The sequence below is a fragment of the Coregonus clupeaformis genome, chromosome 5 (assembly GCF_020615455.1).
Source record: "Coregonus clupeaformis isolate EN_2021a chromosome 5, ASM2061545v1, whole genome shotgun sequence".
Classification (NCBI taxonomy): Eukaryota; Metazoa; Chordata; class Actinopteri; order Salmoniformes; family Salmonidae; genus Coregonus; species Coregonus clupeaformis.
In genome coordinates this window covers 12,183,636-12,197,969 of record NC_059196.1, presented here as the reverse complement: position 1 = coordinate 12,197,969, position 14,334 = coordinate 12,183,636, and the positions used below count along the sequence as shown (strand labels likewise).

Genomic DNA, 14,334 nt, shown 5'->3' with positions numbered 1-14,334 from the left:
CACGCAAAAATAAGAACACCTTTATCTATAAAGTAGCCTATCAAACGTAAATGTATCTATATCCATTGTGCCAAGCTGATATCACTGAATGAGTGAGCTGCATTGTGCGGGAAGTGAAGACCGTTGCGCGGCAAAAGTCCACAGGTGCGCGCGTCCATGGACCTTTCCAGATAAAGAGCGAACCTGTTCTAACACACCTCAAGACACCACAGACCTGAGCCCCCATAAACAAACACCCAACGCTGCAGAATCGTAACAAACCACCCCCCACCCGCGCAAAAGAAGCACTCCATATGTCATAGCGCTCTGCCTCTCCATACGTGTGGTCCTCGTAAAGTAGACGCACTGCCTCACTTCTCCATCACGGCGCATCATTACATTAGCTGGGGAGGGGCCCTTTCGGATGACGGTAACGGTTAGGGGAGGGTACGGGAGGCGGGACCAGATCAGTGGCCGTTCCTCGGCGCTGGCGAGTCTGGGACTAGGGCTGGAGAGATCGCCGGTGAGCATCGTCACCACTCCAGCACGGAGCCTCGTCTGGCCGAACGCTGCGCCGTGCACTCGTCGGGATTGCACAAAATTCCTGAGAAATATACCTGCTATTTATGGCATGTGGCTGGTAACTTTATTCCTGCTGTATTCTTTACAAGAAGGTACGTGAAAGACACGCAAACTATTGCTCTCTCCAATGCAATGTTGAAGTTGGGGTGCATACAGGCTATTTGTGTTTATTTGTGCTACAATAAATGATGTTGGGTTGGAATTTATAAAAGTCACAACTTTAAATTCCCTTTTTTTTTTGGACTGTTGAAGTCAATGGCCAATCTTCACTTGGATAAAAAGCTTGATTTTGATTGGCTTAATCGCTTTAAGCACACTTAGGATGGAGGATGACAATTAGAAGGACTTTTCAGCCACCATCCCTTCTTTCAGATGTATTGATAAAACCAAGGATGCATTATGCAGCTGCATAAATATGTTGACTTTATTTGAGAAGGAACAGACAGATTAGCAGTGTGGTCCATATCTCCCTAAACGCTGTCTGTGGCAGTTAAAATGGGGGAGGTAACACTATTTGCATTTATGAACAGGTCGAGTTGTCATGACTATGGAGACACAACAATAGGAGAGGAAGACATGCAGGCGCAAAGATTGAGAGCTACATGCTGTTACATACTCCAACTGCGTCTCTGAGCTGTAGGATGTTTACCGGAACAGTAGAGGGGTAGACAAGTGTACATTTGTTTACTCTCTTTCCTCTGTCCCATAACAGATAACAGAAGGTGTCAGGCTTATGTGTCATTTGCTAATATGGTTTCTTTAGCGCACCAAATTAGTGCGTGTCTGTAAATGAGCGTACCTTTTAGTGTGTCTGTAGATGAGGGTACCTTTTAGTGTGTGTGTGTGTGTTCCAACACAATAAGGGCCAAAACATTTGTAAACTGATGCTGAGGATATTGAACGCTGGGATTTTACGCAGATAATTTCTCCACTGTTGGCAATTTGCTTCATTTTCTAGAATGATATGGGTCAGCGCATGCAGACACACTCAGTTGTTATTATCAGTAGTCTAATTATGCATCCTCCATTTTCTATGGCCTCAGATTCTACATACTGATTGGGTTTGCATGGAAAAATACTGCAGATCGAGAGGAAGCTTAAATATGGTTTTGATTAAATAATTGCTTCAGATTGAACGTTTGTCAACCATTTCAACAACTTGAATTTAATCTAGTCCATCAAATTCAGTCATAACCCCAAGATATGTTCAAATAAATGAATACATAAATAATTGTCCAAAACGTAATTAGGCCTAGGACCACATGCAGATAGGCCCTGTCTCTATTCTTTTCATTATGTGTTTTCATGAGTGGATGCCCTTTTAGACATTTGAAATACATGGACTATATCCTTGCAGGCCAACAGTCGGGGATGGTGTGGTATGTGTGCGTGGTGCTGCTGTTGTGACTAGGGTTTTTTGTTGTGTTTTTGTTGTGTTTAATTGGATTACAGTTTTTGTATTTATTATTATGTACTGCACATCGCCTTGTCCCGTGACTGAACAAGATGTACTGTGTGTGTGTGTGTGTGTGTGTGTGTGTGTGTGTGTGTGTGTGTGTGTGTGTGTGTGTGTGTGTGTGTGTGTGTGTGTGTGTGTGTGTGTGTGTGTGTGTGTGTGTGTGTGTGTGTGTGTGTGTGTGTGTGTGTGTGTGTGTGTGTGTGTGTGTGTGTGTGTGTGTGTGTGTGTGTGTGTGTGTGTGTGTGTGTGTGTGTGTGTGTGTGTGGTGAAAGGAGGGAGGGAGGGGTGGGGGATGCAGCTAGACAGTGGAGCGGAAAGAGTGGAGGGAAGAGATGGAGATAACGCAGTCGAAAACAAACTTCCATTTAGCATAGTTTTTTTCCTTTATTCGTTCATTTTTGTCAACAATCAATGTTGTATTTACATACTATCTGATTTAACGTAACTCCCATTTGTGTTTTAATTTTAAAGAGAAGATTTGATCAGATATATTTTTTAGCCAATAATCTGACATGCATATGCATTAGGACTGCGTATTTTCCTGAGTTGGCCGCGCCTCCATAACGGTTCTTACTTTCGTGGAAAGGCACACAACACCCTGTGCTTAATTTGATGAATATCGCTTCCATACATTCTTGCATGACTTGATATTCTCAGAAATATTATTTTAGTTGTCGTTTCCAGTAGGCTAATTAGTCATTTGAGTGCAATATGAATAACCAGATGCCCCTTAATTGATGCCTCTCGGCCATACCAGCACACACCAACCCCGGGTTGGAAACAGGGGGGGTGGGGGGGGAGAAAGAGAGGGAGTGAGGTGGGGTGCGCTCATTCTTCTTTGTCATGATCTGGAGGGTCGCTTGTCATTTTATTGAAATGTGATGAGACACAAAACAAATCAGCAGGGAAAGATGCTATCCGCGCCATCTGTTCAGCTGGAACAATCAGGCCTGTTGGTGATGGCAATGATTGTTCATATTTGTTGCAATGTATTAACTTAATAATGTTAATAATAATTTGCGATAATTAAAGCCTAATGTTTTATCATTATTATGGCTACACAAATTCAAACACCCAATATTTTGATCAAGACTACGGTTTGTAAAATAATGAGAGAGAGATACTATGGTTATTTTATCAATTCATTGCTGATTCCGGTTTTATCCAGTTCAGGCTGACAGGCCTCCAATCGATTTTAAACCGAATATTGAATGACTGTACAATTTCAATTGATATGAATCATAGGATGAATGTAGGATGTACATAGATCAGTCAACAAATCTAAACAGTTTGGTTTTACGCATGCATATTTCGTTTACCTTACCTTATGGGAACCTAATTATGACTCAATGACTGGTGGTGGTGATGGTGGTGATGGTGTGGGGGGGGGGGTTCAGGCAATTGTCTTGCCTGAGCCAGATTTTCTGAACATTTGCCTAAATTAATATTATTATTGTGAATATTATTATTGTTTAAATAATAACAATAATAATGATTTATTTTGTTTTATTATTCGGCCTATCAGTGTTTATTAATTTATGATGTGTAAGCATTTTGTTATGCAAAATATATAATTGGTTTCTTTACGCTGCATTTTGAGGCAATTTTCTCATCTCTGTAATGTCCCCCTCACACACATCTTTCTCTCTACTCAGTCCCCTTACCCGATGAAATATGCAAAATTGGTTTCTCTTCTTGTTTTACCCAAATCACTATCCCTTCCCAGCTGCGTAATTAGTAGGCTTTAGTTTGAACTGAAACTAAAGCCTTATTTGCAACTGATTTGCAAAAGTAAATCAGTTCATTGACTAGAGGACTGCACTTCTCCCTCTTCTTTTGTGTTGTGTTTGATGGGGTAGCCGTTTGTTGCCATCATCTCGGACAGATGGTTCTGACAACGGAGTGTTGCTCTCTGCTCTCCTCATAACGTATTTTGTCAACCATTATTGCACTCGTCTGACTTACCATCAAGGCCCGGTCGGGCGGAAACGGCAGTGTAATTTTGGAATCAAATAAAAGGCACACGAATTGAGAGGTGAGACGGCAGCATGGGCGCGTAGTAATTGTGTTATGTGTCAGATTCAGAAATTGACTGCCTAGAATTAATGTAGACTACTGCATGCGTCTAGAGGTGTTGCGTCTGCCTCGTGGCCTACTACGTCCCCACTCACTCACGGAATTTTTGCTTTCATTTCATCTGAAGCCAAATTATTTAATTGAATATAAACTTTTAAATGAAGTTTCTCATGTTGAAGCAAATGATGTGGACTCGACCTATCCTGTCTTCTCCTTAGCCATGAGTTATCGCAATGTACCCCTCTCCTGACCGACAGTATTCTTAATTAACACCTTACCTATGAACTTGTCATTTGTCTCTGAGATGCACGGCCACAATAATACCACACTCTCTTGTCAACTCGGATCCCCTCCTCTCGCTCTACCGTGGACTGTTTGTGCTGGTGACTTGGCCGGTGAACAGAAAAGCCACAGAGGCTATTCCTCACCTGCATGCATCATGTAGGCCTAGGGTAACTTGACCACATGGGGAAAACGGGGAAATTACATAGATAGAAAATGATGCCTCACTCCTCTGCCCCTCCAATGAGTAACTCACAAATGCCATATTATTATTACATTTTTTTACAAATATGAACAAAAATTAACGCCCAGTTTACATTTACATTACATTTACGTCATTTAGCAGACGCTCTTATCCAGAGCGACTTACATGAGCAATTAGGGTTAAGTGCCTTGCTCAAGGGCACATCGGCAGATTGACCTATTCACACTGATTGTTCAATTGAGTTTGATGACTCTGATTGTCCAATTGAGTTTGTTAACTCAACGGGTATTCTCTCACCTGTTGTTGAGTGGGGCATCTATTCTGTGGCCTCTGACTTGACAGTCATCTCCGCTTTCACAAGATCTGTTGTACCAGGGGAGGAGATGAAAGGAGAGGAGAGGAGAAGGGGGAGAGGGGTTGAGAGGAGAGGAGGTGGGTCATGTGGAGGTATAATCTGCTTTAAAGTGACATGGCCAACTCTTCTTTTCCCTCCTTTACATCATTCTTTTCTCTAGCTGTCTTGCTTACTATCACTCTGTTTATCTCTGACTCAGAGAAGGATGGATAGTAGATGAAGGATAAATCACAGCCAAAAATCTGACACTCACTTCACAACTGTGAAAGTCCTTCCTTTGAAGAGGGAGAGAGTGGATCCGCAAATGCTGAAATGGCTCCTAATATTCCACTGACACTGCATAATATGGAGAAGGGGGGTGTGTGCGTGCGTGCGTGCGTGCATGTGTGCGTGCGTGCGCATATGCATGTGTACGGCAAGGTAATTTCAGTGTGACGCCAATGCATTATCCTTTTCAGTGTCTTTGTGTGCCAAATGGGTATCAAATAGCATTCACAATAATATGACTATAATTTCATCTTGCTTTCCCGTAATGTCTTGTACAACATCATTACTACGTTATTGTGGTGTTGTAACTGACAGCAATGACAATAGAGTTATGTTGCCTTAACATGTTGAGTATTGTATTCTGTATGATTCACCAGACCCTTAACAGGAACAATGGGCATATCCTCTCTTGCCTCTGAGAATGTGTCTGTGTATACTTGTGTGTATGTTATTGTGTGTGTGTGAGAGATTTATTGACCTGTGTGCATGGGATGGTATGAATCTTAGAGACGTGTGTGTGTGTCTGTGTGAATGCAGATGAGACAGAAAGAACTGCATTATGCATAGTGGTTCACCATAGGCAATATCCCTGCCTCTGTGGCATACATATTCATACGCGATTTTCATACTGCCCGCAAAAGGGGGAAAGAAAACATAGGAAATGTGCAAATGTGTCTGTGTCTGTGTGTGGAGGGAGGAGATGCTTGAGTCAAATGTGTTACAGCAGCAGAACAAGAGCAGGAGACAGAGTGATGTTTTAGGGAACTCACCCAAATCACAATGACCTTCTTCAGTTGTAATCAATGCATTCAGGCTTGAAGAAGGAAGGAAAATATGCTTCCGAAATGGATGAGTGTGCCTAGCTCCCTCCCTCACTCCTCTCCTCCTCTCCCTTTCTGCCCATGCCAGGGAAAAGGACGGGCAGCCTGAGGGCATGGAAGAACTGTGAGTTAGACATTGGGTTAAATGTCTCAGAATAAAGAAAGGGAGAATTTGGGTTATTTCAGTCCTCTCTCCTCTCCTTATTTCCACCATTACTCCCTGTTGAATGGGGTAAAGACTGGCCCCTTGCTCCAATCCTCAAACCCCAATGCTCCGCGTGGGGTGTCCCTATGTCCCCTTTTAATCCCAAGTCAAGCCCTTGCCTTTACCTCTGCCCCTAGGCATGTCTTGACGGCTTCCTGGTGAAAGCAACATTGTGTCATCTCATGTAGCCCTCTGGAAGGTTTGCTGGATTTTCTGCCATCTTGTTTACATTCATCCATCTTTCAGGGGCTTGATTTGGGATTGGGTACTAGGCTTCTATATCCACTTGTAGGGTGGGGGGTTGTCTTTTTTTTCTTTGGTCTCTCTCTTCCTTCTACAGTTGTGCTGACAGACCCTGTCAGTCTGGCGGGACCTACCCCCTGGCTCTCTCTCTCCCCCAGACACCGACTGTGGGATTATATTATGGCCATCTTTATTTAGGCCTTTCTGCTGCGGGCCACAATCTGTGCTTCATGATGGGAGTCCAGTCCAGCACTGTACCTACCTCTCTGTGTTGTACTGTGCCCAACTGACTGACATGGATTAACCAATAGGACAGCAGCACAACAGCCGCCTCATTACATTTACATTTTACATTTAAGTAATTTAGCAGACGCTCTTATCCAGAGCGATTTACAAATTGATCATTCACAGTAGCCTGTTTGGTTCCTTCCCATTTAGTTCAATCTGGGAATGCCTCCGATTTGTTTTGATGTCGCTCCGCAGCCGCCCTTTTTTTATGACGTCACAGCAGGCGTTCGGTGTTGTTTATTTCCGGAAAGTTATTTCATTTAGCTTTTAACATTAAGATTACAGCGATGCTCAATGATGATTCAAGGATTCATTTCTTAACCATGTTGGGCTTTTTTTGTTGTTGTAAAAAGCTTTGGGCCAGTAACCGAAAGCTCACTGGTTCGAATCCTCGACCTGACTAGGTGAAAAATCTGTCAATGTGCCCTTGAGCAAGGCACTTAACCCTAATTGCTCTGGATAAGAGCGTCTGCTAAATGACTAAAATGTAAATGTGACTGAAAAGCAAGTGTGGCCCTGTCCATGGTGCTGAAATGGTCTCTCTCTCAGAACATGAGCAGAGAGTTGTGTTTTATATGGCACATGATACAGGATAAATTGCACTCAACCTAAATTACACCTTTTAGACACAGAGGAACTGCTCCATTTCGGATAGGAGAGGGACCTCACATACACACTCACACACACATGCACGTATGTGCACACAAGCACATGTACACACTGACACACTGTCACCTCACCTCACAGCCCTCACACCCCTCATCACCGACCCCGACACACTTCCAGCATAAAGCTTGACCTTAAATACCACTCAGCCTTAACACTGACCTCCCCAACACACACGCACGCATACACGCACGCACACACACACACACACACGCACGCACACACGCACACACACACACACACACACACACACACACACACACACACACACACACACACACACACACACACACACACACACACACACACACACACACACACACACACACACACACACACACACACACACACACACACACACACACACACACACACACACACACACACACAGTGACCCCCCTGTAGTACCCCTTAACCCTTTCCTGGCCCTGATCTAACCCAACCACACACATACACACGCCAGGGGAGTGGGAAAGAGGTCCTCCACGGTGGTGCGATTACCAGGGCGGAGAGACTGTGTGTGTGTGTTAAATGTGAAAGGAGATTATATGGATTGAACTCTCTGCGTCTGGCATACAAATTCAAATCACATAACATATCCTGCCATGTACTGGAGGACTATAATAGGAGAGAGAGAGAGAAGGGGTGAGATACAGGGTAGGATGGATTGAGAGTGGTGGGGAGAGAAAAAGAGGGAGAGAAGAAAGATATTCAGAGTGAGGAAGGGAGAGAAAAACGACGTTGATGCAGAGAAGGAGAGGAGGAAGAGAAGGGGGAGAGGGATGAATGAATGGAGAGAGAGAGAGAGAGGGGAGAGAGAGCCACCCTTACCTAGTGAGGGCTTCATCCCTATCTCAGCCTTTCAATACTCTGCCATCACTTGTGTCATGTTTTTCATTCTGTTTGTGCTGTACCAAAGATCACTTGGCTTATGTTAGTTAATATTTACACTATATATGCAAAAGTATGTGGGCACCCCTTCAAATTAGTGGATTCGGCTATTTCAGCCACACCTGTTGCTGACAGGTGTATAAAATCGAGCACACAGTCATGCAATCTCCATAGACAAACATTGGCAGTAGAATGGCCTTACTGAAGAACTCAGTGACTTTTAACGTGGCACCGTCATAGGATGCCAACTTTCCAAAAAGTCAGTTCGTCAAATTTCTGCCCTGCTATATAGCTGCCCCAGTCAACTGTAAGTGCTGTTATTATGAAGTGGAAACGTCTAGGAGCAACAACGGCTCAGCTGCGAAGTGGTAGGCCCCACAAGCTCACAGAACGGGACTGTAAAAATTGTCTGTCCTCGGTTGCAACACTCACTAACAAGTTCCAAACTACCTCTGGAAGCAACGTCAGAACAAGAACTGTTAGTCGGGAGCTTCATAAAATGGGTTTCCAGGCCGAGCAGCCGCACACAAGCCTAAGATTACCATGCGCAATGCCAAACTTCGGCTGGTGTAGTGTAAAGCTCGCCACCATTGGACTCTGGAGCAGTGGAAACGCGTTCCCTGGATTGTTGAATCACGTTTCACCATCTGGCAGTCTGACGGACGAATCTGGGTTTGGTGGCTGGCAGGAGAATGCTACCTGCCCGAAAGCATAGTGCCAACTGTAAAGCTTGGTGGAGGAGGAATAATGGTCTGGGGTTGTTTTTCATGGTTCGGGCTAGGCCCCTTATTTCCAGTGAAGGGAAATCTTAACATTACAGCATACAATGACATTCTGTGCTTCCAATTTTGTGGCAACAGTTTGGGGAAGGCCCTGTCCTGTGTCAGCATGACAATGCCCCCAAGGTCCATACAGAAATGGTTTGTCGAGATCAGAGTGGAAGAAATTGACTGGCCTGCACAGAACCCTGACCTCAGCCCCATCAAACACCTTTGGGATGAATTGGAATGCTGGCTGTGAGCCAGGCCTAATCGCCCAACATCAGTGCCCGACCTCACTAACGCTCTTGTGGCTGAATGGAAGCAAGTCCCTGCAGCAATATTCCAACATCTAGCGGAAAGCCTTCCCAGAAGAGTGGAGGCTGTTATAGCAGCACTATGCAAAGGGTGGACCAACTCCATATTAATGCCCATGATTTTAGAATGAGGTGTTTCGATGAGCAGGTGTCCACATACTTTTGGTCATGTAGTGTGGGATTTGATGCTGTATGCTGCGCTCCATTCTAAGAGAACCACTCTGCAAACACAATGAAGACAAACAAAAAACACTAACAAAAAAACGTCTGTAAAAAACAAAAACAAAAACGACATCCATATTGGTGGGGGGTGAGCGTCCCAAAGCCTTGAACCTGCTCCTTTAAAAAAGCACTGGCAGACACACACACAGCAGCACAAACAGTTGGCAGAATGACCCCTGTGCCCTGTGCCAAGGTCACTGCTGGAGTGTGAGTCATGTAGTGTATATAGAAATGTCCATAAATATAGTAGGCTTAACTGTTACATTTCAATTCATCTATTTCCAATGAAGCAGTGAAATTAATTTGATCTGATCTAAAACATTTGAATTATGACAAAATATTAATTTAGCCCCTTAAATTCTTTCCCCTCATAGCTGTTTTAATGATTTTCCTAATGCTAATTTGGTTCGACATCAATGCACAGGGCTAGCTGTAGGTTATCTGTTGTGCCTTAGATCCCTCCTAAATCTACCTTGATGAGGCATCTAGCCGCCACTTCCATTCACTGCCATTCGTCCCGGACCATTCAGAGTGAAACAGATAGGGCTAATCCGGCCATTGTTGACACAAACCAGGGAAGAGGATTAATTATATATCATTGACTCAGAAGAAATTATCTGGCTCTCATTCCTCCTGTCTCCTGTTGGCCTGGGGCCAAGCTGAGCTCTCACCCCCCCCCCCCAAATCTAAAAAGAGGTCTAGCTGCTTCCCAGGAGACACTGCCAGGGGGGATGTTTTAGGGATGTATCTCCCCTCAAACGATTTATGGGACAACAGCACTTAATTTAAACAGCGTGTGAAAGCCATAGTGTTTGCAAAGCAGCCCTCCCTCCAGGGTTGTGGTTGTAGATATACTAAAGGCTTCTCAGTGATGATATAGACTTGAGATGGGTTGAACTGGCAGACTAGGTATTGTCCGAACAACCTCATGGATTCTTTGTTTCATGGGCATGGCATATCAACATGGGGGAGGACGGGGTGTGGGGGTGCATCACCCATTTCCCTTCCAATCAGATGCCAGGGCTCTTGTGAAGGGCTCTTGTTAGGCATATCTTAGACTACAGATATTATGATAATGCATTATAGAGGATGGATCCCTGCTGTTTGACAGCCAGGTCGCTAGTTTCCATTAAGGTGGATCGGAGAGGCACACTTGAGACACAAAAACACAAACACGTGTGTGCGAGTGACATGTTACCTGATCAAAGTCAATGCCAGGTTGATTTAAGCTATTGTACAGACTATTTGAGCTATTGCCAAATCAAGTAGACTGTGTTCATCAGGCTATAGCAGAGCTTCTAACTGTGGTTTGGCTTAGCTCCAGCTTATCATAACAGAGTTACATGTAGCTGAAAATAAATTATGCATATATTACGTCACGTCATTTGCCTAATGGAGAAATAGTAATTGATTCTATTTTTGGGATCTGCTGTGCTGACCTGATGGAAATCTCTAGAAGATAACCCAGTTTGGAGATTGGTAGGTGGCTGCCCACACATTGGCTGTGTGTGTGTGTGTGTGTGTGTGTGTGTATGTGTGTGTGGGAGGGTATGGGTGTGTGTGTGTCCCAACCCCACCCTTTTTCTTCTACCCATCACAGTGAGGATGTGGTCTGGACACAGCTTTTCTTTGTGTGTGTGTATTATCCTGACCATGTCTTTCTCTCCCCTCACAGTGAACAGTGAGGATGTGGTCTCGACGCGGCTGTACTTTGTAAATGCCTCCCTGCAGCGGGTGACCTTCTCCAGCTCGGTTGGGGTGTCCCTGCCCTGCCCTGCGGGCGGCACACCCCATGCCGTCCTGCGCTGGTACCTGGTCACCGGCGACGACATCTACGACGTTCCCCACATCCGCCACGTGCACGCCAACGGCACCCTCCAGCTCTACCCTTTCTCACCCTCTGCCTTCAACAGCTACATCCATGACAACGACTACTTCTGCACCGCAGAGAACCAGGCCGGCAAGATCCGCAGCCCCAGCATTCGCGTCAAAGCAGGTAAGACTCAGACTGAACACAGGCAGCCTCTTCTGGTGGAGCCTTAGACAGGACCAGACATAGAGACACAGCTTCATCTGTACAACCTAACTAAACAGTGTTCTGGGGCCAAACAGCAACACAATGTCTTCACAAAGAATGAAAGGAGGATGAGTATAAGAGAAAGGTTTAGAAACAAACAGAAAATGCATATAGATAAGAAATCAAATACTTTCTGTACACTCAGCACCATTCTAAGAGAACCACTAACAACAAAAACATCTGTAACAAACGGTAAACCAAACGATATCCATATTGGTCCCCTCACTAACAATAAGACTCAGTGGGGGGGTGAGCGTCCCAAAGCCTAGACCCTGCTCCTTTGAAAAGCCCCTGGCAGACACACACACAGCGGCACAGACAGTTGGCAGAATGACCCCTGTGCCCTGTGCCAAGGTCACTGCTGGACTGTGGGCTGGCCACACTGCAATGGGGGAGATCACACACACACACACACATGCAGGCTAGGATACACACACACACACACACACACACACACACACACACACACACACACACACACACACACACACACACACACCAGCCTGTACCCTGCTTATGCCAGCAGGCCTCCTGTCTCCCAGTCTCTCCATCTGTCCATGGACTGGAAAGTCCCCCAACTACACACACACACACACCGTTTTTGTCAAGCTGGCTCTTCTGGGTAACTGTGCCAGGTCTTTATCAGGGTGTTTACTGTAGCAGGAAAGGGAATGAGTTTAAACATGAGAGGGATTGAACAGAGTTGCACGCAATAATAAATATTGTTGATGTTTTAGTTCACCTTCAGCGACATATTCAATGAACAATCTATATCATGAAAATCGGAACAACCCCCTTAAAATATGTGTAAGATCAAATCAAACAAATCCAGTAGCGATTAAGTTGTTAACGGTCAGCTTACCAAATTCATGGCCAAATTAAGATGGTTACAGACTACCCCTCCTCCCTCCCCCCACCACACCCCTTATGGCATTTCTGTCCAGAGGACCCTCGTCCCATCGGCTGTAGAGTGACCTTCCAACCAGTGTCTGTGTAGGGCGACCTTCCCCGGAAAATAATTACCCCAATTAATCAATTAAATGCTGAGTCTATGAAAAACCACCAACCCCCACACCCAACTCTGCAGCACCTCAACTTCAGCCCTCAGGACTCGCCTGTGTATTGCGCCACTACACACAGACAAATTCACACACACACACACACACATTCACATACAGCGGTTGCCATGGGCGACAGGCAGGGCGTGAGCGGCAGGGTGTGGCGCGTTCCGTCTCAGGTGTTGTCGGAGACTGATGACAGCTGACAGTTCGCAGTGTGACACCCTCCCTCCCTCCCTCCCTCCATCCCTTCATCTCTCCACCCCCACCCATCCCATCCCCCCCCCCCTCCCACGCATGCTGATTCTGTGCCAATAATAGCGCTGGTACCTGTGTGGATCGCTGTACATTTATGAAAATCGCTGTTTGTTTTCATTCTCTTGTTTTGCTCTCCCTCTGTTATTGTCAAAGTCCTGACCCTATATTTCTTGTTAAAGCCATTCTTTCACATATTTTCATAATCGACATTTGACGGACATTCTGTGCTCTAATGATATTGAAGCTGTTTCCATTGGCTCTCATAGGAGGCCTTCCCTTCCATCTCTAGTCATGTAGCCCTATTCTGCTTTCCAACGTCCTCTCTTTTATTGTCAACATTTGTTCCTCTTCTGCTTTCCATTCTACTCCCTTCCCCTCCATTGTCCTCTCCTCACCCCATTCAAAGTGAATATACAGTTGTGGTCAAAAGTTTTGAGAATGACACAAATACTAATTTTCACAAAGTCTGCTGCCTCAGTTTTGATGATGGCAATTTGCATATACTCCAGAATTTCATGAAGAGTGATTAGATCAATTGCAATTAATTGCAAAGTCCCTCTTTTCCATGAAATTGAACTTAATCCCCAAAAAACATTTCCACTGCATTTCAGCCCTGCCACAAAAGGACCAGCTGCCATCATGTCAGTGATTCTCTCGTTAACACAGGTGAGAGTGTTGACGAGGACAAGGCTGGAGATCACTATGTCATGCTGATTGAGTTAGAATAACAGACTGGAAGCTTTAAAAGGGGGGTGGCACTTGAAATCATTGTTCTTCCTCTGTTAACCATGGTTACCTGTAAGGAAACACGTGCCATCATCATTGCTTTGCACAAAAAGGGCTTCACAGGCAAGGATACTGCACCTAAATCAACCATTTATCGGATCATCAAGAACTTCAAGGAGAGAGGTTAAATTGTTGTGAAGAAGGCATCAAAGCGCCCAAGAAAGTCCAGCAAGTGCCAGGACCGTCTCCTAAAGTTGATTCAGTTGCGGGATCGGGGCACCACCAGTGCAGAGATTGCTCAGGAATGGCAGCAGGCAGGTGTGAGTGCATCTGCACGCACAGTGAGGCGAATACTTTTGGAGGATGGCCTGGTGTCAAGAAGGGCAGCAAAGAAGCCATTTCTCTCCAGGAAAAACATCAGGGACAGACTGATATTCTGCAAAATCTACAGGGATTGGACTGCTGAGGACTGGGGTAAAGTCATTTTCTCTGATTCTCTAAAGTCATCCCCTTTCCCGCTACCATCAGTCCTATGTCATGCCAATAGTAAAGTATCCTGAGACTATTCATGTGTGGGGTTGCTTCTCAGCCAAGGGAGT

At 45.0% G+C, this 14,334-nt stretch overlaps 1 protein-coding gene across 7 annotated transcripts in view; it reads left to right on the top strand.

Annotated features, from left to right (window-relative positions):
• Positions 1–503: 503 nt before the first annotated feature.
• Positions 504–14,334, top strand: part of LOC121562156 (Down syndrome cell adhesion molecule-like protein 1 homolog) — a 143,514-nt gene continuing 129,683 nt past the window's right edge. For all 7 annotated transcript variants that reach the window (XM_041874540.2, XM_041874535.2, XM_041874529.2 and 4 more), the window contains exons 1-2: positions 504–653; positions 11,292–11,612. In XM_041874540.2, the coding sequence (XP_041730474.2) occupies positions 611–653; positions 11,292–11,612 (364 nt within the window). In that variant the 5' untranslated portion in view covers positions 504–610. The remainder of the gene's footprint in view (positions 654–11,291; positions 11,613–14,334) is intronic.